Source organism: Vanessa atalanta, chromosome 20 (assembly GCF_905147765.1).
Source record: "Vanessa atalanta chromosome 20, ilVanAtal1.2, whole genome shotgun sequence".
Taxonomy (NCBI): Eukaryota; Metazoa; Arthropoda; class Insecta; order Lepidoptera; family Nymphalidae; genus Vanessa; species Vanessa atalanta.
In genome coordinates this window covers 202,598-230,514 of record NC_061890.1, presented here as the reverse complement: position 1 = coordinate 230,514, position 27,917 = coordinate 202,598, and the positions used below count along the sequence as shown (strand labels likewise).

General features: G+C 35.5%; 3 protein-coding genes across 10 annotated transcripts; 1 reads left to right on the top strand and 2 right to left on the bottom strand.

Moving 5' to 3' along the window:
- Positions 1-287: 287 nt before the first annotated feature.
- On the top strand, positions 288-6,025 carry LOC125071895 (poxin-like). 6 transcript variants are annotated; one of them, XM_047682314.1, is made up of 5 exons: positions 288-475; positions 3,613-3,765; positions 4,098-4,211; positions 4,566-4,757; positions 4,924-6,025. In XM_047682314.1, the coding sequence occupies exons 1-5, from the start codon at positions 404-406 to the stop codon at positions 5,197-5,199; spliced, it is 807 nt and encodes a 268-aa protein (XP_047538270.1). In that variant the 5' UTR covers positions 288-403; the 3' UTR covers positions 5,200-6,025. The 6 variants fall into 6 exon arrangements, with proteins under 6 accessions (XP_047538270.1, XP_047538272.1, XP_047538275.1 ...); XM_047682316.1 differs by lacking the exon at positions 288-475 and adding an exon at positions 916-1,034 and having other exon boundaries at positions 4,924-6,024; XM_047682319.1 differs by lacking the exon at positions 288-475 and adding an exon at positions 1,256-1,295.
- LOC125071892 (peroxisome assembly protein 12) lies at positions 5,940-10,449 on the bottom strand. Of its 3 annotated transcripts, XR_007119942.1 has the most exons (8): positions 10,180-10,449; positions 9,723-9,831; positions 9,188-9,385; positions 8,472-8,698; positions 7,810-7,954; positions 7,659-7,738; positions 6,891-7,183; positions 5,940-6,803 (listed from the first exon to the last, which is right to left on the bottom strand). XR_007119942.1 is itself a non-coding variant. In XM_047682311.1 (7 exons), exons 1-7 carry the CDS (start codon positions 10,297-10,299, stop codon positions 7,069-7,071), a joined length of 999 nt encoding a protein of 332 aa, XP_047538267.1. In that variant the 5' UTR covers positions 10,300-10,449; the 3' UTR covers positions 6,819-7,068. The 3 variants fall into 3 exon arrangements, 2 of the variants coding, with proteins under 2 accessions (XP_047538267.1, XP_047538266.1); XM_047682311.1 differs by lacking the exon at positions 5,940-6,803 and having other exon boundaries at positions 6,819-7,183; positions 9,183-9,385; XM_047682310.1 differs by lacking the exon at positions 5,940-6,803 and having other exon boundaries at positions 6,819-7,183.
- A 1,144-nt stretch (positions 10,450-11,593) lies between these two features.
- LOC125072139 lies at positions 11,594-26,323 on the bottom strand. The gene is made up of 9 exons (XM_047682659.1): positions 26,031-26,323; positions 18,346-18,408; positions 17,287-17,453; positions 16,786-16,906; positions 16,220-16,341; positions 15,685-16,155; positions 15,439-15,610; positions 15,215-15,301; positions 11,594-14,705 (listed from the first exon to the last, which is right to left on the bottom strand). The coding sequence occupies exons 1-9, from the start codon at positions 26,205-26,207 to the stop codon at positions 14,613-14,615; spliced, it is 1,473 nt and encodes a 490-aa protein (XP_047538615.1). The 5' UTR covers positions 26,208-26,323; the 3' UTR covers positions 11,594-14,612.
- Positions 26,324-27,917: the final 1,594 nt, after the last annotated feature.

Here is a 27,917-nt window from a genome sequence, read left to right as displayed (position 1 = left end):
GTAAATAAAAAACAGTATACGATGTATTACAGATTATTAATAGATAGGTTTATTGTCATCCTCGCGGTGTTTGGCTTAGATTAAAAAGAAATACGTAAACTTCCAATTTTCTGTTTAATGTTCAAATAGATTGCAATTTCAACATAAATGACGCACGTCCCATGTCATATATAATATACCTAAGAACACCTAAATATATCGGTACAATTATATTCACAAACACTTGACAATAGCATGAATCGTAGAAATGTTATTACTATGTCATTTATATGTATAGTAATAACTAACTTCAAAGATTGGTGAATTCCCTAATTTATCAATACCATTTTATGTAATACCATTCGACTTACATATATATAAGAACTGACGAAGATCATATTGTATTTTATTCGTTCACAAAACAATGCGAAGACAAATGAACTCATCGATCTTACATATTTTGTTTGCATTGTGTGTTGAAGCTACAGGTGATGCGGTAAGTCATTTTAAAACGATTCGTAAATAAACGTGACTTCATTACAATGTTCAAACAACTAGACTTAGACTTGAAGTTAAAAAAAACTTATCAATTGATATCAACCATGCACATTACGTGTGCTTCTTCGTTTTTTGTCTTTTAGAATATATATTCGTGGTAGATATTAAAATTAAAGTGTCTTTCACTAAAATATATAAAAGCTCAATTTTGTTTCAACCCTCTCGCTCCTTTTTAACTGTTGCCAAATCATCAAATATACTATTTGATTAACATTTTCGAAAAATCTTTAAAGATTCGAATTTTATAATCATCTATCTTTTTCTAGCGTTACTTAGTTTTTGTTGGTGTGAAAGAGAAGTATGTTAGTTTCTCGTCGTTACACCAAATAAAAATAGTCTGTTGTCGTTGAAGTAGTCCGTAACTCCGTAGATCTACAATCTCGGCAGTTCTTAAAAAGTTGTCCGAGGTTGTAGTAGTGAATCAAATTGATTTAAAAATAGGCAGTAATTGTTTTTCGGAAAATAAATTTAATTCTCAATTTAATATTGGGACATCGGTAAGCGTGTGTCTTTTTGTTGTTTTATTTTCACGGAATGTAATAAATAATTAAACGATTTTACCCAAAGTAAACTTAATTCGGATTTATTATGAGAAGACAAAATAAACTTAATAAACTTATGAGAAATTCGATATAATATAATAAAAATGTTTTATTCATCTTAAATACGAAGTCATTTATAATTTATTTTATATAATTTTTATCTCTACGTTAAGTGTGTTATACCACGTCAGGGGATCCCATCCCCTGAGAATAATAGTAAGTATAATTGTATTGTAGATTCGTGCGACTAAATTTAATACTAAAAGTCTAATTTAAAAGAAATAACCCAACGTGATTAACTTTAATGTATCGTAGATTTTTGTGTCTGTCATTTAATTTGTTTTACACATAAATTTAAGATATGAGCATAATATCATTCAGACAGAACCTCCTGATCTTTATTAAGTACAGCAATAAAATAAATATTAAAACCTAAATATTTCTTCTTCCCCTTATATCTTAATAAAGGATTAAATACATATTGTGCGCGAAATTGAAAATATCTAGTACGCAGTGTGACATTAGTGTCTGTGTAAGCATCCATCTACTTCGCATGCCATGGTGGCTGGATATTTTATTGGGTGATCGCGTGGTGATCTACGTTTGGATCACACTGAAATCGTTAACGTTACTTTAATGAAATTAAGATATTGAGTCAATAACTGATATCGCAAGACGTTATCAGCACAATAAATCGTAGTCTTTAATCCTCATCAGTGCCTCCGTTGATTGTGTGTTAAAAACATCGTTACATAAATATCCTCGCAGCTGTAAGTAAGATTGTATTTATATTTCTATGTTGTTTTTAAGACAGATATTTTGCCTTTTGATAAATGGGTAATATTTAAAAAAATCCATAAAAATGTTAGATATAGAAAAAATAATCCTGGAACTGTCGTGTTGGGCGTATACAAGGGGGGTTAAATGCAAGGGGGGTTAATGCTCTATTAACTAATAAGTACAAGGGACTCTGAAGTATCATATAAAAAATCCAAACATAAATTGGAAAGTTTATCGGTGTTAATTAAGTATATATGTATAAAATTATTTTATAAGGTAGCTTATACACAGCACGCGTCGCACACTGTAATGTTTGTAATTAATTTTTTGTAAATAATTATACTATACGATTCGCGTGCTATCTTTTGCACGCCGATGGACGGTTGCACACTAAACCCGAAACGTTTAAGGACCATCGGTAACTGTATAAATAACTTAATTAGATGAACGTTACGAGAATACTTGCAAATACAATCACTCATTTTGGTAAAATAGATTTAGTTACATAATTTGTTAAAAAAGTCACGCCCTGAGGCTGAGTCTGATACTCTCCAGTAATCATTGTAATTTGTATTTATCATAATTTGAAAGGTGATTTGTTTGGTTTTATCGAGACGCGAGAAATTTTTGATAATGAAACAATATCATATCAATGTTTACCTAGGTACATATTTACTATATAATTTGTTCAAAGTATTCAATCTGATATTCATGTATATGTTATATCACTAACAGTGCCAATGCTCCACCAAACAGGAACTTTTTGCCTGTAGATACACTGGCTAATTCACCCTTCAAATCGATACACAACAATACTAAGACTGCTGTTTGGCGGTAGAAAATGAGTGGTAGATAAACAGGCTTGCACAAAGCTCTTTCTCCTAGTCAATACACAATTAATAAATAATATTAAAAATTTAAGAACAGTTCAAGCTTGACACGGATGAAATTCAAATTTTAAATTTAATTTTTTTTTTATGTCTAGAGGTATGAAGGCTTATACTTTGCCAGAAACTCACCCTTTTTCAACTCTATTGATAGTCCTTAACCATGGCCAAAAATGAGCTGACATTATAGCGTCCATTTTTTCCTACCTACTGCCAAGACCGGGGCTAAAGCATGTTAGGCCTTCTCTATAAAAGCAGTCAAATAGTGTAATGATCGGTATTTTACCAAAAACCATACAATATCAAACTTATCAAACCAGTCTATCGCATTTTAATTCCTGAAAAAAATACCAATTAAATTTCTTCTAAGTATTACATGACATGAACATGATAATTTTAAAATCGTCTTGGTTTTTTAAAATATCAACAAAATAGAGAAACTACCCGTGTGCCTCAATACTCACTCAACTGCTTATAGTTTATCAGTGTTAAATCTTTTTATCTTGAAGATAATTCCATGAAGGCACACAATTTAGGCTTTATTACGTAATATAAAATTTTATACTAACATAAACGAATAAAATTGGGGCTTGGAAAATTCAGCAGTACCTATCTGGAAAATGTGTAAATCCTCCACAGCACAATATACTCAATAATAATAATAGTACGGAATATAATGTTTCCTACGGTGAGGGTAAAGAGCGAACGAGATATACCTTATCTAAGTAAAGTATCTTCTTAATATTCATATTTGACTTTATAAAAATTGCGTTTCTTCTTACCACAGTTCTCGGCTCGATTAAATTAAAACTTGACTTCACTTTACTTGTAGCCAAAATTTTTACAAAGTTTTATTTTTATTTCAGAGGAGTACGATGACGAAAAGGACAGTTCTAAACGAGGTGTACAAGGGTTTGGTGGAAGAGATGCACATACCCGCTGATCTGCATGAGCGAGACGGCAAGAAGTTTGCTAGCTTCGGCTCTGTACTTCCTATTCACTGTGCCACGCCAGAACAGGTCAGTATCGGCGACCGGCGTAAGAATTAATTTTCAGTTATGTGTGAGGTGAAGGTTGAGGTGGAGCAATAAAACATTCCCAACTTATATATCAAGACTCTTTGTACAATTAGAATCTCTATCAGTAAAAATTGAACATGACCCGCTCCGAAATTGGCACAAAATACAAACAGACGCGGCTGACGGCTGCCCGATAGTAGAAACAAGAGGGATTAATAGTAACAATCAAAGTGAAGCCGTAGCCGAAATATGTATCCCTAGCCGAAGTCTAAACAGTAACGTCATGATCGTCGTTAATACCTTGTATCGTAATAAGCAACAACTTTGCACAGGTAGAGCAGATGTCGCGGAACACGCACCACTATTGCGACGTGTTCACACCGGACCTGCTCGCGCCGCTCGACGACCTCGCCTTCGTGCGCCTCGACGAAAACACCGCCGAGAAGGTACAGACACATACACATGGCATAGCCTCATACAACACGAGTTCAATTATAGACGAATTACATGGGGATGAAAATGTCGCAGTTCTAATGTCATCCATCATCAATTTATTATTTTACTTTCAAATTGCTGTGGCTAGGTTTGAAGCGACGCTGAGCCCGAGCACGGGATACTAATGTCTCAGTACCCTTATCAGGATATATATATAATATTTATTAACATTGAATTTTCCTTCTAAATTTTATTTGAACTTGAAACTTGGAAGCATACCGGCTTCGGCAGTGTTCTATTTTTTATATAAGCAAATGAATGCATAGCGAGAATACGAACACGCTACGAGCGCTGTGGCTGCGCAGGTGTTCCTGAACCGCAGCAAGCGCATCCTACTGGTGTCGAGCGACGGGCGGCTGGCGCAGTGGCGGAGCGCGCCCAGCTTCGAGTCCGCCAACCGCTACGTGGGCGGCGCGCCGCTCGTCACGCGCGCCGGCGCGCTCGCGTCCGTGCTCACCGCGCGCCACGGACACCACTACGCCGTGTCCGCCTTCGAGGTGATCCCGTTGTCTCCCGCACTCGTACTGATGGATTGGCTTAACAAATTTATCTTGCGACGCTTGCAGATCGGCAATCTAGCTCTAGATTATAGTACACAGCTATCCTCTGTACTACGTTTTTGAAACTTCGTAGAGGATAACATGTATATTTTTATAATTGTAGGGCGACGGCGGTTACTTTGAGACCTCTAAGCCCTGGGAGACCGTGGACATCGAGGAGGGCAAGTCCTACTATGGAGATAAAGGCTTCGACACCAGGGAAGAACTGACCCACTATTTGGAAAACCTTCCTCCCGCAGAGGTGAACTCGACCTCTCCTCCGAGGCCAATTCTGCTGAGAGGCAAGATTCCTAGGGTAGCACTGATGGCGGAGAATGGAAGGCAGCTCGCCCACCATTACTTGAGCGGGGTTTTGGCTAACGATGTTGAATATTTGTAAGGTTCTATATTACACAATTCAAACGCGAAAGCGTTGCATGTTGTACAGACGCTTCTAATACCAACCTGAAGTAGTAGTAATAATAATAAATCATAATAATAATTCATCGTTCACACATTTACAATAAAAATAAAAACTCCCGTCACGATAACTGTTGATAATAACGATTAGTTTACTTACTTCATAAATAACTTCGGATCTTTTACTAAAATTCTTCTAGGTCCAAGAATTGGCACCTTAGCTTTATTTAGTGGCTTTACTCAAACTGTTGTTAAGCGGGTGAATAGTTAAAGTGCTGTTTGTCTACTTCTTTCGAATGTAAAATCAACGATAAAAGAAATAAATCAATGTTTAACTAAATATCTCTTAAACAACAACCGCTGAAAGGAGATCGGTTTTAAATGAAACATCGCGAGTCCTAACGCGGCAGGCGAATCGTATCTAAGTCAAACGGACACCCGACTGATACTAGTCACGAGTGCAGTTATTTTTCGTTGTTTAACATGCGCGACTGCAGCGGTGTGCCTAACTTCACACCGGCAAACTTAGACTGCTTTTAATGTACATAGAAAAATGTAAACGATACATAATAAATAAAGTTTTTACTTTAATTGAACAATTCCTATGTTCTATTATATTGCAATTCTTTTGTTATTTATAAACATACATGTGGTTAGAACACCAGTACATTTTGTATATTAAAGTGGAAAATATGAATAAAAATAAAAGAATAGTTTTATTTTAACATGTTTAATAACAACATTTATAAACCATTAAACATTAAGACCACAGCCCTCTTGGAACACATTATATTTTTAGTTCGTCTTTTCCATAAATACCCCGAAATATAAATAAATATATTTACAGACATGTGTAACTTATATTTTTATATAATACAATATTTACACAAAAAAAACTCTGTCACCTTTTATTATATAACCAAATGAATCTATGAAAGTTCTTAAGGTCAATGACCAGGAATTTTGTGTTAATATAATAGTAGGTTTGTATAAAGCTTCGACATTCGACATATACACCTTAGACTTTAAAACAATATGTAGTTGGAGCGCGTGGAACAAAGGCAAATACACAATTAAAAGAGCATAAGAATTAATGACCCCAGCACTGCAAAAAACACGTATTTTTGTTAAAACTAGTGTTGCATATCGCTAGTCCACTGTCGATAGACTATCGATAGTACTAGTAATAGTTTTCGAGGTCAACTATCGATAGTTATGCAATGCTGTTTAATACTAAAATTCAATCAATCAAGTCAATAATAAAATTGACATTGACAGCATTTGACGTATTAATTTATTCGCTTTTGTTGTTTCCCTTTATGTTCTGCGCGCTCCATTTGCCATCTGTTTTACAATCTGAGATATAATAAAAAAAAAAATAATACGTTTAATTATCGTTTCTAGTTTTCTATTTATGTCAAATCCCGTAGCTATGTTTTAATTCATCCGATTGAGCTGAACTTTTGCAGACTTTGGAAATAAGGATTGATTTGTTCGGTACAAATTTTAATTAAAAAATCTATTTTTTTTTATATTTGAAAAGTTCAATTCAATTCTTAGTTTGATGGATTTCAGTCGTGCCAACAAGGCACAGGACACGAAGGAGATCGATCGGGGCTATAAAGACACCATCGCTTAAGTGTTGATGTTTTTCAAATATGCATTCATAAAATGATCACTAGATGGCATCACTTGTCTCTCACATCTCGCCGACGTTTCGAAGAGAAGACTTACACAGCGATTTTAGTTCAAGTCAATAGAGTCAGTCGATTTTCTGGATGAAAGCTGAACCTCTCCAGTGAACAGTAGTCACTGTAGTGGTCGCACGAATCTCCAGTGGTAGTGCGGCCTACCCGTCGAGGTAGAGGCGGCGCAGGTCGGCGGGCGCGGCGGGCGCGCGCGTCACGGGGCACGCGCCCGCCGCGCGCACGTGCCGCCGCGCGCACGCGTAGCAGAACACGAAGCTGCGGGCGCCGCAACCTGAGACCCCCCGGAGCCCTCGCACCCCCGGGCGGAGCTCCGAGAGGTCTCAGTCTTAGGAGTGGATGTTCCTATTTATCCCTACTTTATCCCTTCACTTTAAAGAATAAATCTAAACGTCACACGGAGATTTCGATTATAACAACCATCTCTCGATTTGGAGGTCGAGTGCTGCACCAAAATGTACTTATAGCCGTTTTGTATATTTGATGTTTAGTATGATAACTCAGATCCCAAGGTCGGCCACGCGTCAGTGATGTGTCGTGTGACCATTTAAAGCAACTCATCTCATCTCCTCCTTTGTTAGTTTAACTGTTTATTCTGTTGCGCTTCTAACGAAAAGGTGGATAACTAATTTTATTGACAGCTCAGGGTGATGCAATTACAGAAAATATTATCACAAGCGTATGTTGGCAGCACAAGAGTACTGCTATTCTTTTAGCAAAAATAAGGACTCACCCGGAGACCGGCAGCACGGCGGGCACGCGCCAGCGCTGGCGGCACAGCGGACACACGTTGGGCGCCGGGGCCTCCGCGCGCTGCACGACAACGTCACTTACAGTGTGTGTGCGCGAGTGTTAGCGTGCGTGTGTGTGGGGGGGGGGCGTACCTGCGGCGGCGGCGGCACGGGCAGGTGGGAGAGCGCGAGCGGGCGGCGCGCGTCCCACCAGCGCAGCAGCTGCACGGCGAAGGCCCCGTGCTGCGCGAGGGCGCTGCACGCGCGCCACAGCATGGGGAACGTGACCACCGCGCTCCTGACACCACGCGGGACACATTATATATCCAGGGACACTTTCAACGCACTACTATCAGTTTCATATTTGGTGTAAATATATCCATCTCTCGATTGGCTCGCGATAGCTCATGAAAAGCTCAATTAGTTACTGGTTTTAACTCTCAACTATTATTCCTTTTCTATCATCCATATCTATCAAATAGCCCGAAATTGCAACTTAGGTTTTTTTCTATAGTATATGTGGCAGGAGGCTCACTACATGGAAATTGACTACCACCGCTCAAGGACAACGATACGATTTTAGCGATTATTTATTTGTACTTTATTTACATACTCTGTAATTGGAATGGTGGTGGTGGTAATTTGTTGCCGGTTCTTCTCGGTAGAATTTCCAAACCTTTTCATTTAATTCGACACTGTTACATGACGATTCAAAAGGGCTTTTGTGAGCCTACTCGAATAAAGAATATTCTGATTGGATTTCACTTGACACATATCAAGCACATCCAGTGTCGGGTCGGGCGCGCGAGACTCACGCGAAGTGTCCGGCCGAGACGGCCCGGAAGAGGTCGGCCCAGGTGTCGTCGGGCGGGTCGGCGGGCGCGTCCCGCAGCGCGAGGCCGAGCAGCTGCAGCGCCGGCGTCGGCGCGCGGGCCCGCCCGCTCACGTAGCGCGCCAGCACCGCCAGCTTGCCCGCCTCGCTCGCCAAGTGCACCGCGCTCCACACGCGGACGGCGGCTCTGCGGGCGCGGTCGGCTCCGCTCTAGAGGGAGCGGTGACCGCGATGTGTCTCGCGTTTTAAATACAGCACTCAACAGACTTGCGTCCCTATTTTGAATGGTCAAGTCAAAACTAAAAAGCCTCGTTCGATACTTCACACTTAATGCCAAAAAAATATATACTCCCAGTTCTGTTTTATACACCTCACACTCGAGAAGAAGTGGCGAAGGAAAATTGATGTTTTTTTATATAAAAAAAAGTCCAGATTTGTTTACAATGCAAATATTCATATTTGTGCTTTAATTGGCCTGGAGCCGATCGTTTTATTCTCAAGGTGTGTTTCATTGTCGAGGTGTATATAAAACGCCTACCGACCATATTCAGTCTGGTGTGTGTATCCCACTCTAAACTAAGTTCTTCAGAAGCTTTAATGTGTGTAGCCACAACTTCTGCCGTCGGGATAACTCACGCAAGTAGTGGGTATTTAAAGAACAAAACAAAATAATGAAATTAAATACTAAACCCACCTTACCAAATCTTCCATCTTCCAAATCCTCTCTCCACTTATCCACAATCTTCTCCACTTTCTCCCGGATATATGGTACCAGCACGAGCAGCACTAGTGACCCCCGCTCGAGGTTCTGGGGCAGTCGAGGTCCTGAACTGAACTCTGTGCTGGGGGAAATTGGCACTCGGAACAAACCATAGAAGCATTCTGAGAATGATGCAGCTGTAAATAAAAGAAAATCAATCATTAGATATTATTTAATATTATATGTTAGTACAAATTGATTGATTATTCTAGTAATGATATAGCTTTTAAATTCATTATTATATATTACAAGTTTATGATTTTATTTTCAGTCAAAAATAGATCTATATTTTTAGTGTCTAAGTGACTTATTGAGGCTACCTGAAGATTATTAACATGAGTTGATTTATCTATAATCACTGGTTTCTACTGAAGCTTCAAAGTGTCAAAAGAATATAATTCAGTCTGAACTTCACTTTCACTTCTAATAAAAAGATACCCATAAAAGTTTAATTAAAAGTAGGTATATTCTTACCATAATGTTTGAGGTAGTGATATTGCAGGGTGCAGTCCAATAACAAGTATAGCTCATCATACCATCTCTCACACCACCCACATTTATTTGGATACACAGCCGCCACATACTATAAAAATAAATAAATAATACGGAAAATGTATGTCACAAACTGCCTGATACACTTTTGTTAGGTATTTTTTTGGTAGTTTGATGCCCTATACATAATTGAAGTGTGTAAATACTCAATTGATGGGTATACTTTACAATTATCCTTTTAATCGACTTTGAAAACACAAATTAAAATTGGGTAATTCAATTCTACATAGCCATATTAACAGAGACTTTTGAGTTTTTTTTTTATCTTTTGAGAAAGAGTTTGACTATTCTTGTTTGCATTAAGGATTGCATTTATATTATAGAGAATTACGAAATGAATATTATAAACTTATAAGTTATGGTACTATTTTAATTTAACCTCCACTAGTTTCCGTAAAGCTGGTTTAACTGTTCCTCCAAGGGCCTCCTGAGCAGCTACTTGGAACACTGATGGGGTGCCTTGTAAAGTTCGCGTTAAGTGAGCCGCGTACACAGCCATATTGGTTATTCTAACACAACATTGGATAAATATCTATAAGATAACTGCTCATGTATCCATTTTTCATTTAAGTTTTCCTCAATATATGCTAAATATGCTCTTTTATTATTCTTATCAGCTTAACTGTCAGTCAACCAAAAACTCAAAACTTGATAGTTTGACGTTTGACAGTTGTGTGATAATATATTCTGACAAAGATCTGCAGGCGCGTTGCCGAAATTGAAGGAGACATTGTAAACGTAAAATGTCATATTCATTTTGATATCCGCTTCAACGGACAAGTCATATCTTATCTATATATAATACTTAATAATAATAATTAAAAATCCTAAATGTCCACTCTTAGTAACTGATGCAAACTACGGTGCTTACCTCAAAAAAATTAGTTTTAAACTGAAATTTTTTTTTGGTAATTTTACTGAATCCAAACGGCAAAATACGAAAAGTCAGCTTAGATCATTTTGAAATGTTAGGTAAAGGGAGTCGACATATAATTATGTATTTTCATTAATTGTTTCATTTGTTGCTTCTTAATACCTATTTATTCTGTAATGTTATGTATGTACGGAAAAATATTATGATTTTATGAAAAAATATATCACATTTTCTCATAAAATCATTCATAGGATCGGTACAAGGAACAAACACAAACTTGTTAGTCCTGTTACTCGACTGCATAGAATCAGTAACTCCTTTGTGGGGCAAAGTATACGTTTACAACAGGATCCCAGAAAGCGTTCAAAATGCCTCTGTTGCCAAATGTATAAAAATTGTTAAGGAACGCTTCTGTGCGAAAGGTTATTATATATATAAGTGAATTTATGATTTATACCACACCTTGGAAATGAAACGATCGCTTCCTGGCTATTTATGTTCATATTCAATTGTATAAATAACAAATATGACAAAAAAATACCTTAGTTTCTTTCGCCGGTTCTTTCAGGTCAGGGTATTTTCTTTTCCGAACCGGTGGTAGTGTTTTATTTGACTATCAATAAGCAAGTGTAATGCTTCTATATTGAATAAAGGAATTTGAATTAAACAATAATATCTTGTGCATGCTAATAAAATTAAAATTGCATACGAATCGTACTACAGTATCTACTAGACACTAAATTGTGGAAAAGGACATGCTAAAATACTAAGGTGTAATAAAAGATAAAACTTTAATTAAAATACTTTAATATGTTTAACGACTATTTTTACATTATCATACATGTGTATAGCATATCGCAATATAAGGCAAAATATCACTATTATTTGGGCAAATAGACCACATTACGTGTTCTTTTTCATTTAGACGACAAAAAGAGAGAAACAGGCAGATGAAAGGAATGAAACATTGCAGATAAATGTCAAAATAAATATAAAAAGCAATCGTATTGACAGATAAAATGAAAGCATCAATCCATTAAGTTCAGTTCTTGTGAAGCCCGGGTTCCATATTCAAGATATGCCCAGTTTTGTTTACGGATAGTAGAATTGAATAATTTTATTGACATGTTCAATATTGACTAGCATTTTGTCATCTCTATACATTTTTAACTCTACATTAATAATGGACAGGAGGGTACTATAAGCTATTCACGGCCTTCCGATTCCTATAAGTCGGCCTCACAACTACAACTAGAAAATACTGCTATCCGTAAGCAAAACGTGTTTCTTAAATTAACCACGTAAAAGACACCTTACGAAATCTCCTTAAAAAACTTTAACTCAAAGTTTGCAGTCCTTCGAGCATTATTAATTATTATACAATTAACTAGCAAAGTATATATTTTTAATTGGATTAATATTTTGACAGTTTTTTTTTATTCTCCATAATATAAAGCAACAGTTAAAATTAAAAAAAGGTGCAGAAGCAATAAAAATGAAGAGAACATTTTCACAAGAACAAAATTGGTCCTCAGAAGTAAACATACATTTTTAAAAATTATATATATTTTTTTATTATTTTACATTATATAATTATATTAAAAAAAATTGTGTATGCTTGCGTTGTTACATTTAAAATATATATGTGACGCTATATGAGTTATTTTAAGGTTGTTTATGCTTGAATATTTTTTTTAAAATATAAATATTTTGTAAATCTCTTCCTCGTAAATCAGTAAAAAATAACCTTATTTATGGTTTAAGTCATTCCAAAAATTTTCCTTCAAAGAAAAAACAATTGCTAAGATCCGGCTACACGTAGTAACTATATAAATATAATTCAATTTAGTAACGCAACTTCGCCCGTGCCTTTTGGAGTTTAATAATTATATTCCTACTGAAGTCCATATCAGGGTCAATAAACAGCTAATACAATTCATCATATAATATATACTTTAATCTGAGATATTTAATTAACACACAATAATTATGATTCTATGAAATTAATACATATTTTTTTCTTTTTAACGTATACGAATATCTAACACGTTCAATCCATTTTTATTATTTGAATATAAATTTCAGAAATAACTTGTTCTGGGTAATATTGATGGTTGTTTTATATTTTCTTGTTTAATATTTTACAATCAGACACACTTTTTAGTGTTGCATGTTGTTACATGTAATATTAATTGTCTTTAACTATCTAATATAAAGTATAAAGCATCAGCTACAAATATAATATATAAAAATATTTAAATTTTAGTGACTTTTCATTATGGCTAAAAACACTGTAGGAACAAAACTCTTTTTCCTTACTAACATTTATTACAATGAGTAAAAGTTAGTAGTTCTTTAGTTATTTTTGGCGCAAAAAGACGCTTTTTTTAATAATCAAGTAAACCATTAGAGTCTAATCTAATCTAATGATTAGACTATTAAATACCATTGCGATTACAGTTTTTGATTCTGTTACGCCATTGACATAACAATCACAGATTATAATTTAAATTGTAGTTGACAATTTAACATAAAGTTTGACATGTTTTTATCAACTTTGTGCATTTAAAATTTTAAATATATTTTAAGGCTTAGTCTCATCATATTTGTCTTTAATACAAATGACTTATCTTAAAAATAATTTCCAAGTCCGAGTTTCACTTGAGCAACTTAAATTTTAATTAGAAGTCAAACACAGGAAAGTCATATCTTTCTTTTATGATATAAGAGTTTTATTTCGCGGACTAGAGTAAAATTAAAACATAAAGTCACATTTGACCCAACCCATTGTAAACAGATCTTATATAATAAAAAACTAAAAGAATGTGAATACAACGCGATGACCTGGTGCTAAACAGGACAAAGACAATATTTGAGTTTAAGGTAAACCACATTCTGCCATTTACCAAATAATATTGAAATATAATAAATTTATCAAATAATATAATAGTAAAACCGACGCGACCGGAAAGAATTCAGGCGCATGACCAACGGTTTTATTTCTCGAAATGAACCTCCGGATCTGTGGCCTTATATAAAGCCACATAAGAGTAACATTATTAGTACAGCAATATTGCGCTAAAAGGCGTGGTACAAAACAACCAAAATAACATTATTTCTACTCTGATTATCATAAGTTTTTTGATATTGGCCTTCTTAGCACATGGAATGATATTAATTATAATTTGCAAAATCAAAATAATCTTATCTATTATAAGAACAGTAAGAGAAACAAATACTATTAATGAATAGAATAAATATTCGACTCAAATTAAGTACCACCGAATGTATTACAAGTTGTTATTTTAATATTTTATTTAAGTTCAGCTATTATTATGTGCGGGGAGAATATTGCAGCTGACTTATTAACCAATTCCACTATTTATAATATAATTTTCCTAGGATATATTTTGGGTGTCATCCGATAACTCAAAGTGAGAGGTTTGATTACATCCCAGGATAGTTCAATAACCTGCTAGTAATGGATCTATGAAATATTTTTTATTTTGTCCTTGATCAACAACATCACTTTTGTAAATATATTTTAGTACATGTATTGAAATAGAAGCTTGTTGTTAAACTTATTTTCCGACATAGATGTTGAATATTTTACACATAGTGTGAAGATTACCTTTATTTTTTTTTATTTACTCACATATAAATCAATTTCTATATACTTCCAAGCAGTACACAAAAGCCTTGATATTTAAAATAAATTATTTCCTAGTATTTGATAAATATTTCTAAATTTGTGTTAGCTTGGCTCAATCTAGTTCATATAAAACTACTTGAAAACCAAAAAACTTCACTAAAGATCACTCAAATTCAAAAGGTTCCATGGAACTTTTTATTTCTAATATTTATCAAAATCAAATAAAAAGTTCCTAGAAAATTATAAGTCTTGTTAACAAGTATTATACTTTGTTCCACACTAGGTCCTAGCTGGAGGAGTTGTTGTACTGCGGTCGGCCAGCTAGCTCCAGGAGATACCGGTCGGGGTGTTCGATCCAGTCTGCCGCAGATATCTTTACCTGGAAAATTATATTCAAATATTTATAATGGAAATCTAACGTCAAACATTTGCCAGATTAAAAGTTTTATCCTTATGAGGGCAAAGATTATTTTATTCCACAACACTTCTACAATGTGAGTTAGAAAATATACATATGGTTGTGGGCCTTAGTTCCTCTCTGTACACACCACCCATTCATCAGATATTCTACTGTTAAACAACAATACTTGGTATTTTTGTGTTCCGGTTTGAAGGATGAAAAGAGTGAGTGATTCATATTTCTTACAGTCCCAATGTCTTAGGGCAGGGGTGACCACTTACCATCAGGTGACCATTTGCTAGTCCTATATGTCTATATAAAAACTAGAGCAGCTGACTCCAATAGCAGAAGTAAAAATAAATAAATAATCTTGACCAAGTCATGCCAAGACATCATTAAAATATTTATCGGTTCGTGAAAATGTTGGTAAAGTTTTTGTCGGAATTTTGGGAGTACAAATAAAGGGGATATAAATAGTAGTAGTTTACCTGACGTTGTCTCTCCGCTTCTCGCACTTGCCATTTTTTTACTTCGATTTGGGCGTCTCTCAGGGACTGTTCACCGCAACCCCATACCTGATGGAGCCAAAATATTTCACTCTAATAAATCAAGTCGAATGCAACGACACGTAAGTGTCTTTATGTGATCAATGTTAAGAAGTTGGGGGAGACGTCGTCGTGCTGAATAATATAAGTAGTCTGTCAGTACTCACCTCGATAGCGGCGAGCGAGTAGGGCACGCCCTTGAAAGTGAACGAGTCGAAGCCCTCGTTGACGACGAGCAGCGGCTTGCGCGGGTCCGACCCCGCGCGCAGGCCCTTCGGGTACCCGCGGATGCACGAGTTCAGGTACAGCATCTTGGGCGCCTGCTCCACCAGCGCGTACCTGCACACGGGCGGGCGGTGAGCGGCCGGGGGCGGGGCGTGCGGGGCGGGGCGGGGCGGGGCGGCCGTACTCACGTGGGGTAGAGCTGCACGAGCGCGCAGTCGGGCGCGCCCCAGTACTGGTGCGTGTCGCGCCACTCCTGCGCCGCGCACACCACGAGCGTGAGCGCGTCGGGGCCGGAGCCGCCCTCCAGCACGACCAGCGTGGGCCCGCGGTAGGCCAGCGTGTGGTGCAGGAAGCGGTTGGCGCCCAGGCCGTGCTCGCGCGAGGCGTAGAGCGGCGCCCAGTGCGAGGGCAGCGCGCACACGAGGCGCGCCAGCCAGGCGGCGGCCGAGCCGGCGGGCGGCGGCGGCGCGCGCAGCGGGCGGCTGTAGAGCGGCGGCGCCGTGGCGGCCAGCAGCCAGGCCGCCGACACGGGCAGCGCGGGCGAGCCCCACGCGCTGCGCTCCAGCACGGGCGTGCCCAGCTCCAGCGCGTCGCCGTCCGCGCGCGCCGCCAGCGTCTCCACGTCGCGGTGCCGCGTGGCCAGCACGTGCACGCAGTACCTGCCGCGGGCTGTGTTATTCGGTGCTCGGGGGTTGGAATGAGCTCTCACCGACGACAGCTTACCTGTGAACGGGGAATATGAGCCTGTGGCAGTGCTCCTCGAGCCAGCGCACCACGAAGCCGACGCTGTGGGAGTCCTTGTTGTTGAAGCAGCCTCTGAGCACCGCCGTCAACGTTTTGTTGACCTGATCGAGACATTGAAAGGTTTGGTTATAACATCTCATCCTCCTGACCTCATCAAAATTTTATTTGCGGTCGGCGCAGCATGTCTTCTGCCATAATATACTTCTTCCTCCGTCTGACGTCATATCATAAGTAACATTCTTTCCAACCATATTGTGTTTCACACAATAGATCCGTCTTTTCTTTGGTCGTCCCTTCCTCTATATCCATCCACGTCCATGCTCAACACGTTCCTCACAACATGGTCCTCATTCCTCCGCATAGCATGCCCACACCATGACAGCCGGTATATCGAAACCGGAATTTTCATATTTTCTACGTCATATCGCTTCATACACAACTAACATAAACCAAATAACTTATTTAATGGGTCGATTGGCATTTTTTCTTGAAATATCAACAGCTTAAGTAATCATTATGTATGTATGTCTTGTCTTATAATTTACCATAAAGCAAGTCTGCGGTCCCTCAGGGTAGTGGTCCATCGAGAGTTTGTAGCTGATGTATAGGAGACTTCTGAGGTCATCCGGCGTCACGGTACCCTCTTCCGCGTCTACACTGAACATTCTGCAATCGATATCACTACATGTATAAACTATATAAGATATTCGAGACACAAAACAAATAAACAATATCAACATTTTAAATTAATTATAATTAGGATTATAGTAGGGTCATGATAAATCAATTTGTCTAATAGAAATATATTTTACCCGAACTTAGACACATACATTATATATATATAATTTGTGAAAACTACATGTAATCATCAAAGTAGCTCGAAGCGGCTTTGTGGAATGAACGTGATCCATTAACGGGCTGTTACTTCACCTCTTTTTTCAATTTTATTCAATGGAGGTGGGTGATGCGTAGGAAGTCCACCTGGTGGCAAGTGACCAGCGCCCGTCTTCGGCAATCAATCTTTGAGCAATCAAGGCAAATCTTACCTGACATAGGTTTCGATGATAACGCTGTCGTCCAACATGGCCAGTATCTTCTCGCATTGCTGTCTGAACGTGGACAGCGGGATGTGCTTGTTCTTACATTTCCCACTCCTGTGTATATAATTGTAGAACTGTCGCGCGAGGTCCGGGTATTTTGGAAATAAGTATTTCTGCGGAGGACGAAATTATTTTAGAATTTTCAATTCAAATTTTACTAACTAGAGTAATTAAAATAATTCTTATAAATATATATAACTTGCTTAACATTGTGTTGTGACCTTAGACGAAAATCGAAATCATTCAAAAAAAAAGTTCTTGCTAAGGACGTTCGAAATTTTACAAATAATTATTGTAATATATTTAAGTTTAAGTAATATTCAAATAAAAGTAAATGAAATGTTTAATTAAACATTTTTATTTTTTAACGAGAACCTATAAATATTGTTTTGATAATATGAAGAAACTGTCTTATTCGCAATACGGATCGACACTCGGGTTGATAAATTTAGACAAAAAATTGGCCTACATACATTTGTACCGATTTAGCTTTCTGCCAGCTGAAGGACTTCAAATCTTGTTCTCTTAGTTTTGAACGCAGATAAACATTTACAAGTCATTCAGGCTGAGCGAGCGAAATTCAGCGCGAGAGAAAACATAACATTGTTTGTGATTGCGAAGTAATTGGTCGGCGGTCGTCTAAACAATTAGTCAAAGCGTCACGAATCGGAGACTCACTCGAATTGATGGTTTCTCGTCCTTGAGCTATGTTTACTTATATAGATGTGCTAGAAAAAAGTAATTTGGAAGATTTCGGAAACCATATCGATAGTTAGTTTAGATTTCCATAGACTTTCAATGAGCAGGTGCTGAGATTGTGCAATGGATACAGCACGTGGCTCTTAGCTCGTGTACGTAATTCATTTCGTGTTAAGTGTTGAAAAAACATCGTGAGCTCTTTTTATATCCAGTACGAACTCGCAATGGAACACCCGCAGAGGATTAGGTTACAAAATCCTAAATCAGAAATAACGTTTAATCTTCTCTAGCAATCTTAGTACTTACGGTAAATGATTTTTCCGTGACGCCGTTGATGCCATCTTCTTTCTGTGAGCGATGAGCGAGGAGCTGCGGACAAAGATTAAGATTCATTACATGGCGAATGTATTTAAATAGTTCAGTGTAGTCATACGATGTGCGTCACATCGGGACTTTGCATAGAGCAGTACTGGTTATAGGTAACAACGAAAAAATATTATTATTCAAATCTTACTTCAGTAACTATCTTCAAAATAATTCAAAACTTAATCAAATCTCTTGGGGTCAATAATTGAATTAACTTTTCCAACGCTTTCTTTATTTTCGATTAATTTCCGAGTTTATTGACTTTTTGTAAAAGTTATGATATCCCAACTAATATAGTAAACGCAGAAGTTAGTTAGAACGGAAACCAATATTTTAATAAATTATAGTTATACGTAGCTGTGTGCTTTAACATACTTCACATATACAGAACTACGGCGCCATGTTGTTCAACTGATCGACGGTGCTCGGTCTGCGTGGTTTTGATTACGTTTAATAAACCATAAATTATCATAACGTTTTAGAAGATACTAGAAAACAAAGTAATGAATGGTACAAAAACATTACTGATTTCACATGATCAAACCAATTGTGGTAATTATACCTAATGACTAATGAATGATCATTCATGTTAGGTTACTACATTTAAGAAACGATTTGTTTTTTATTTCGAATGCCAGAAACATCTCCGAGGCGTATTTCTAAAGCGTTCTTTTAAAAAACGTTTCATATTTGCAACGAAAATACTCATGGGACCGACTTTAATGGCTTGGAAGACGTAGTTTAAAAGTAATCGGTTACTTTTCTACAATAGCGATTCATTTAAATATAGGAAATGGTTTAGTATCAAGAAATACGTGTAAACTGCGGCTTCCTACTGGGATGTAGAATTAAATAGAATATCCCACCTACGCTCATAAACTTCCTCTATACATAAAATCTCTCGCATAAAGTAAATACAAACGAACAGTCACGCGTTCGCATAAATAATATTAGTAAGATCTGTAGGTCTCATCGCTGATGTAACATCTTCATTCGTCCTTGGATATTCGACGAAATGTGATTTTTGTACTTGACGTCATTCAAGTATTCGGACCGGCATTTCTTTGAACATATTTAAACGTGTAGTTTTTACACATATTGCAATAAAAGCTTCGCTCATAGATCTATTCACCCACAAGCGGATGTCCTCTACGTTTTTAATAAGCCGGTGCCCAGCAGTGGAACATTAACAGACAAGTCTAGTTTAGGTGGCAAAACAACAGGATTACAAAGTCGACTACGTTTACGAGTTTACATAATCGCTACTTCGGAATTGACCGATAATAATTAAAAACAAAACGATTCCACTATCTGAAATCCTGATTGATGAATGTAGGATAAGCATTCGTTTCCGGAGTACCAGGACAATCTAATTACATATTTTTTTCAACTTACAAAAATGTACTCGGTTAAATTCTTAGTTGAGCGAACCGGCTACAGATTATGTCGCCAAGGTCAAGTAGAGCGACGACATAAGAAAATTATCATCGAAAAATTGCGAACAACGAATAAATACAACCTGCATTTATTAAATACGGCTTAGATGCGAGTATAATCGAAGGTCAGTTGTAGATTAATAACGTACAAGTTCCAATGCTGTAAAGCTATAATCTTATGTATATATGTATGATATTAATAGACTTCGTAATAGAGCATGAAAAAGTGTTATTCTTCATGTAGGTTTTTATAATTATATTAATTATAAAAATGATAACAATTATAGATATATTATATATTAATACACTTCGTAGTAAGTCACCGCTAGATAGCGCTGCAGCTCAACTTCTATACCGGTCACCCAATCACTGTGACGTAATACAGGGGGACTCTACAATGCATTCGACAATAATTGTCGAATTGATTTCGAGCTTTGCTTTCGTCTAAATCATTTCGCCAATGTTTGATAGCATGATAAATATTATATATATATAAAATTAACACATTTTTAAATTTTCAACGGCAACGTCTGCTGGGTTTAGCTTGTCGTATTCGGATAATTATGTTTACGAACAAAGCTGCAACCAAGATCGGCCATAACATTAAGCAATTAAAATGTAGCAAATATATTATTATATACCCGCTTTCAAACAAAGTGTCATTTGTTTGATTCGTGTGATAACACTTTATAAGTTAGTTTATCGCATTATGGTCATAAAACGGAGAATTAAGGCTTTAGAGTGGACTAGATTTCAAAGTGATTTCCCTCTACAGCATACTTACAGGTAAGTATTACATCAGCGTCATATTTAGCATGTGTATATTATCAGTTTTTATTTTCTGCACAAAATAATCTTTTGTTTATTTCGGCTTTTGCGTTCAGCTAAATGGGTTATCTTTTTTGTTTATACTTTATAACTACAAACTACATAAATAAACATATTTATGTATACACTGCATTTATGTGTACACTTAATTCATTTATATAAAACAAATTTATACGTAAATAAAGGAAAACCTACAACCTAGCACTAACTAACCTAACCTATCGGCAATTATGACATTCTGGCACACATGTATGTTGTGCGATAGAATCGCAACGAGGAATAGCATAATGAAATGAGTTCCAAAACTTATTTTTCAGAGGTTTTTGCAGGTTTAGGTAACAGTAATTAACAAGATCATTACTGGTAAAATTAATCTTAAATACATTATAGTCATAGTTGTAATAATAATAGTGTGTAGGTAACACCTTTTTTTAGAAGAGCACACATGATCTGTAAAGGTTTAGGTAGGAGTAGCGTATTTACGGGATGTTACTTTGTAATTATAATTTTAAATTTAAAAAAAAATTCAAGAATCATAACAAAAGGTTCTTTTATAACTGTATTAATATAATCAAGAGTGTATCCTTGATTCAGGTTTATTTGTCAGATCACAGATACATAGGATAAAAGTTATTTTTTATAAAACTTTTTCTCCGTGTACCTTTAATTAATGCAAATACAGCTGACCATAAATACAAGTTCTATCGTTTATCAAACATGGTCACTCTATTGTCTTAACCTTCACCGACCAAATTCGTACGTAGAGGATAATACGACTGACAGTGACATTGTATCGGGTATTTAATATTTATTGATTGTATTTTGTTAGGTCTTGCCATGAAATGTTATTCCTTGTTATTACTATTGGTATTTAATTTTACCAACTATTTTTATTTTTATTTTGCGACTAGAACAACTATTTTTAATGATGAAAGAAAAGAATTTGTTAAAGTTAAGTACATGAATTTAATCAATTATTCTTTTAGAAGATGTAATCAATCATGTAAATTTATTTTTTTAACTTTTGTTATAATATTTCTAAAAATTACGGTAACATAATACTTGTAATAAGTATTGTTCATAAGCACTTAGGTTTTAGGTAGAGATATAGGTACATGGTTTAACCCGGCGAGTATTTCAAGTATTACATACCTATGTGTTTGCAGTAAATCACATGATCAGGTGTGAATGAGATCCTCGTGGATAACCCGTGTATATCATATTTTTTCTATTTAATTTTAATTATAAAGATTCAATAAAGGCCATCCGCGTTAAGGCAATACTGAGGAATACACTCGCCATCCTTATCCTTTGTGTAATTATGGGACGTATATTGTATTAATCTAATATTCACTTAAGAAGTACTTCTTTGAAATGTTGAAAATTTACATTACCTTACAAGTAGTTTTTATTTTTAAAGTCTTCTTAGGTTTCTGTCGCCTCACTTTTATACCAACTAACGTGCAGCGCAAATCTTTAGCGACGACTACGAAACGATCCATTTCGATGAGAATAAATTTACCACAACAAATAAACGCGACACACGTTCGATAATCAGCAATCAAATGAACACGAATCGAAATAGACTTAAGTCCAGATTTCAGATAAGATTGACGCCGAAGCGATACTAAATTACACGCTAAACTGTGCAAAGATAACATTTTGTGTGACGATGAGATTTGAAATGCACTGAATTGGTTTTGATTGAAAGTATTGTGCATGTAGTCATGTGAGATGTGTTTATCAACGTACCTTTATAAGGCTGACTGTCCAGCGGGTGTCAGATGCTAGGCAGCTCTATAAACTGCACAGTATTTAAGCGTGTAAGTTCAAGTGCAGTTTCAAATAGAAATAAATAAAAAGCGGTTAATTTAAGCCAAGAAACAAATTGCGCTCTCACGAAGGTTGATGAGTTAACTACCCCCTTTAAAATTGTTGTATAAGAAGCATGTCATATCATAGATTTTAAAAGTTTATATAAATATTCTAGAAGTAGATGGATTTAAAAAAACTGCATATTTTTTTTAAATGTATTATAATATAAAAAATATAATATAATACATGCATTTTCAAAACGCATTTTAAGTGGTTACAATGTATATAAAACAATACTGTTTTCACGTTTAGTTAGATACTCAGTTAGATGCTGCTTTAAAAAACTGTCAAGAAATTCAGTAGTTAACTTAGATTTTACTTTACTTTGTATAGATTATATACATGTAACAATTACCTGCAATTAGGTTAATAAATAATATGAAAGGAACAGAGGAAAAACCTCCGTTTATACTAAAAGCTGAATGTTAGTCGGCCTAGTTTACATTTCGCATAAGAATATGAGGTGAAATTAAATTCGCTTCTTTGAGATTAGGACTGGACCCTAGGTAATTTAGAATCCAATTTCTTCGATATAATATGAAATGATACGGAACTTAAGCATTAAGAATATCCGTCTCTAAAATCGAAAATATTTACACATTACGTAGGCCTATGCTCAATGAAGATACAGCCTTATATTTACTCGACCAGATAAATGTAGGCGCGTTGACGTAACGCGATAATTAAGCTATAAAGATTATGGCGGGTTATTAACACGATTAAGACAGCAATGTCAAACAGTCGGGATACCACGCAGTAATTATTGTACAGACGAATGTTATATGAATTCCCGTGCTACTGTCTGAAGGATGCGAGAGCCGCCAGCCGGTGTAATTTCTCACTCGCCGGATCGCGGCGGTTACATAAGGAATGGTTTATTCCTCTTACAATGTCAATGTTTATAAGCGATAATGACCACTTAACATTAGTTGGCCCATTCGTCCGTCTCCTTTACTATTATATATTGAATAATACATTTATTTTTATATGTGATTTGTAGTTATTTTATGTACGGGCGTAGGAGTAATAATAATAAAATAAAAAAAGAACAATTTCGACTCGCGCACGAATGGTTGCGTACCATCTATTAAATCTGCAATAAACATTTCTGTTGCATGGGAGCCCCCTTAAAATAATATTTAATTTTATTTTTTAGTATTTGCTGTCGAGCTATCACGGTTCACGCAATATAGCCTGGTGACAGACGGACAGTGGAGAATTAGTCATGAGTTTATTTCAACGAATTTTTAATTTAGGAAATATTTAATTATTATATAAGTCTACAATATGTATTATTATTATTAATACTGTTTCACAGTTACGCCCGCAATAAACTTGTATTATAAATGGAATAAAAGGTATCATATTGGCTGCAAATATGCTATTCTTAAACCTCTTATGTGGAATGTCTCATAATACCCTGAATATAAGTTACTAGTGATTTTTTTTTTTTTAGCATTAGCAGCCTGTAAATTTTCCCACTGCTGGGCTAAAGGCCTCCTCTCCCTTTGAGGAGAAGGTTTGGAGCATATTCCACCACGCTGCTCCAATGCGGGTTGGCAGAATTTCGTTGAAATTAGACACATGCAGGTTTCATCACGATGTTTTCCTTCACCGCCGAGCACGAGATGAATTATAAACACAAATGCACATGAAAATTCAGTGGTGCCTGCCTGGGTTTGAACCCGAAATCATCGGTTAAGATGCACGCGTTCTAACCACTGGGCCATCTCGGCTCTTACCTTACCTTACCTACTTATAAATAATTAAATAAGTAGTGAAAAAATATACAAAAACCCTAACTTGTTATAACATTTGCTGTAATTAATAGATTGTTATGAAATATTTAATGGTGCAAATCAAATCAAATGTATTTTATTCAAGTAAACATTTGAAATAGTCTCTATCATAATCCACTTATTTACAATTCGTAATTTTTACCCATTGTAAACAGAAAAATTTAAAAACATGGTTATTTTTGTAACTTGCAATAGCATATTAACTAAAAAAAGGTTGCATTAACAGACTGACACTGTCTGTGATTTGCACATCTAGTGAATAAGTGTTAAGTTTAAAAATAAGATTTTATTAATAACGTAGTAATCCATCGAAATCAGTCGTCGTGAATATATATATAATATATATTAGCAGCTCAGCGGATGTATGTATTGCAGTGTGCTAATTGACTGAACAATCCGCATTTCTGAATCTGTCTCGTACAAGTACATTGATCTTGAGTTATTCCTAATATACATAAAATTTAAAAGCATATTTTAACTAAGTTATATTGATCTGATTCTTGCAATGTCAAAGTCTAAATATTTATTCAGTAAAGAAGCATTACACTTGCTTATTGATTTTCAAGTATTGATCGCAGGTTTGTACAGATACCTCTCATACCTTAAGGAGAACCGGCGAAACAAATTCAGTGGGATATTTTTTTAAGTAAATGTTGTTTAAATAATTTAAAACAGCATTAAATATGATTTTGTATGAATATTTTTCATGATTCTTTTAATAAACAAAGGGCATAAATAATTGTAATGAAATTATGTTTAATAATTTAATTCATTATGTAGTATTTAAATTAAAATAAGATACATTAAAGTATAAGCTAATTGTCTTATTCAGCATTGATTTATTTCCCAACCTCAATGAGTTCATTGTATTTAACCACTTTGGTATTAGCAATGACATTAACAACATAAATTTCCTTCCTGAAATCACTGTTCATGTTCTAAGTTTAAGAATTTTATTTCCTTAGATATAGCGACTATATACATTATTAATAACTATAATTATTAACACTCTATAGTTTCGTTCATATTGTTCTTTGAATATAATAATAAAAATTATATATAATAATATTCTTTCAGGTAAGACATCCCATCAGTTTATTAAGTTAAGAGAAGCACCCTGTACTGATCTTTTGCAGTATGTCGCACATTCAATTGACTAATTGTTTAGTTTGTCTGCTGTGACCAAACCTATTTTTTTATCAGAGTAGTAATGAGGGCTACATTTCACTTAAATGCAAGGTTAATTTACAGGTTTCATATTATTTTAATGCATACTTAGTAAGTCAACTGTCTTGACATGTGGAGATGATATATAATCTTACAATTATGATGTAGTTTTAGTGGATTCTTTGCCTTTAATATTCAGCACACATAATACAATACATTATCTTGATATATCTTATCTATAAAATAATGTTTAGTATCTTTAATCTCGTGTAAATAAGATCCGTAGTGTTAGACCTATTTGCTAATATCTCGAATCGCTTTATAGAAAAAAAATGACCATTTTATACAGTGCCTTACTTATAGTTTTAGAAACCACTATTGTTTGTTTTTCTTATCATTCGCGCTGACGAAAATCGTAATCACTATTCAAGGTCAAACAAAACCAACACCAACGTAATTGATCCTAAAATTTATTAAATATTCCATTCGATGTTTTTTTATGAATTATGAATGTGTTTACCTTGCCGAGTTTTTCCACGGGCACTAAAGACGTCGCCTGACTCTCAACTTTTTCCTGCTGGCCTTGCAATTCACCACTAGACCCTGATCGAGCTCCTCTAGTAGACCCTCTGGGGGTACTAGTACCACTACCACCGCCTTCCGTCCCGCTTTTTTCATGCGTATTATGATTACCCATTATTCACTAAAACACTTTTGACACACTAGACGACAGCTGTCGAGGATTTTTTTTTTAAATATTTATAGATATTAAAAACACAGTTTCAGATTTGTGCAATCGGTAAGCGATTTACAGATAAAATGCTCAAGATTGATGTGTCAATTGTCAAACGTCAATTTGTCGATGTATCATCATATGACAGTTTAAACAGCTGGGTCACTTTAGTGACATCTATTTTATCTGTAAGCAAAAATGTCAAAGCAAACTTTTCAAAGAAAAAAAAATGTGGGTAAACCCTTTAAAACATGTCAAATCTGTCCTCTATTAATGAGGGAATTTCGTTAAAATTTAAAAACAAAAATTAATAATATAAAGAAAATTTTATTAGAAACCGAGTAAGAAAAGTACAACATAATAAAAAAATATGAATGTAATAGGAGGTACAGAAATCGTAGTATAAATAAATTAATAAAATTATGTTATATCCAAAGATTATTAACATTTTCTTTTCGATGATAAATAGATTGCTTAGAGATTTTTTATATACTTTCATATTTCTTAAAACGACATCTCTTGAACACAAAGGGAACGATATGGATCAGTATTTTATAGAGTATTTCTGCAATCCATTATAGATGGCGTTACTTGACTGAATTCGATAATAATAATGGGCTCTTTTTCTCATAATTTTTACTCCTACAGAATTTACAATTATAGTTGTATGTATGTAATTTGATAGCTAAACAAGAATAAACTACTGAATTTTTTATTCTTTTTATTAGTGCCATTACGTTTTGGACGGAATGAATCAGAAGTGCTTATAAAACGTAATAGTTTTATGGTACACATCATTCATTTTAAATAATTATAAAGATCGATAGATCAAAAAGAAAGTAATCTGTTATTTAGTGTACTAGTCATACGACGTTTAAAATTTCCGTCTATCTACCGTCCAATGCAAACTTACTTTGCTATAATATATTTTTTTTATATAAGCAGCCCGTAATTGTCCCACTGCTGGGATAAAGGCCTCCTCTCCCTTTGAGGAGAAGGTTTGGAGCATATTCCACCACGCTGCTCCAATGCGGGTTGGCGGAATACACATGTGGCTGAATTTTGTTGAAATTAGACACATGCAGGTTTCCTCACGATGTTTTCCTTCATCGCCGAGCACGAGATGAATAATAAACACAAATTAAGCACATGAAATTTCAGTGGTGCCTGCCTGGGTTTGAACCCGAAATCATCGGTTAAGATGCACGCGTTCTAACCACTGGGCCATATACTTACCTAATAATAAAACGATGAATTTTAGGTTAGCGAAACGGTACATACATTTTATCAGTCGTTTGGGTTTATTCTTCCAGAAATATAAAATGGAAACACAAAGAACCATGTTTTAATTATATATTCGATGATATACCTTATTAGACACTAAAATATAGTATCACAGTCTGGGAATATTTCATGTTTTACAAAATATTTCATGTCTATAATTATGATAACCTAACTGCTCTTTATTATCGTGTTTTTATTAATATACGCCATAAAGTCACCATTAATATACCTATCAATCCCACAATATTTATGCTGTAAAATTAAAATAATAATAATAATTAAGGCTAATTTATACACTTTTACGTTATGATTTATGAGGCTAGTCTATTTTGCCACAGGATTGCAATTCAGTAACGGTTTTTAAAATTTATAATATATATAATACAAATA

Excerpts from the sequence above, each read along its gene's own strand:
- LOC125071895 (XM_047682314.1), top strand. The coding sequence starts at position 404 with ATGCGAAGACAAATGAACTCATCGATCTTACATATTTTGTTTGCATTG. Across the intron at positions 3,766-4,097 it reads ACTGTGCCACGCCAGAACAG|GTAGAGCAGATGTCGCGGAA; the intron begins GTCAGTATCGGC and ends AACTTTGCACAG. Across the intron at positions 4,212-4,565 it reads ACGAAAACACCGCCGAGAAG|GTGTTCCTGAACCGCAGCAA; the intron begins GTACAGACACAT and ends GTGGCTGCGCAG.
- LOC125072139 (XM_047682659.1), bottom strand. The coding sequence starts at position 26,207 with ATGGGTAATCATAATACGCATGAAAAAAGCGGGACGGAAGGCGGTGGT. Across the intron at positions 18,409-26,030 it reads CCGTGGAAAAACTCGGCAAG|CTCCTCGCTCATCGCTCACA; the intron begins GTAAACACATTC and ends CTTTGTCCGCAG. Across the intron at positions 16,156-16,219 it reads CTCATATTCCCCGTTCACAG|GTACTGCGTGCACGTGCTGG; the intron begins GTAAGCTGTCGT and ends AGCCCGCGGCAG.
- LOC125071892 (XM_047682310.1), bottom strand. The coding sequence starts at position 10,299 with ATGGCTGTGTACGCGGCTCACTTAACGCGAACTTTACAAGGCACCCCA. Across the intron at positions 9,832-10,179 it reads CTTTACGGAAACTAGTGGAG|TATGTGGCGGCTGTGTATCC; the intron begins GTTAAATTAAAA and ends TTATTTTTATAG. Across the intron at positions 8,699-9,187 it reads TTTGGAAGATGGAAGATTTG|AGCGGAGCCGACCGCGCCCG; the intron begins GTAAGGTGGGTT and ends CGCTCCCTCTAG.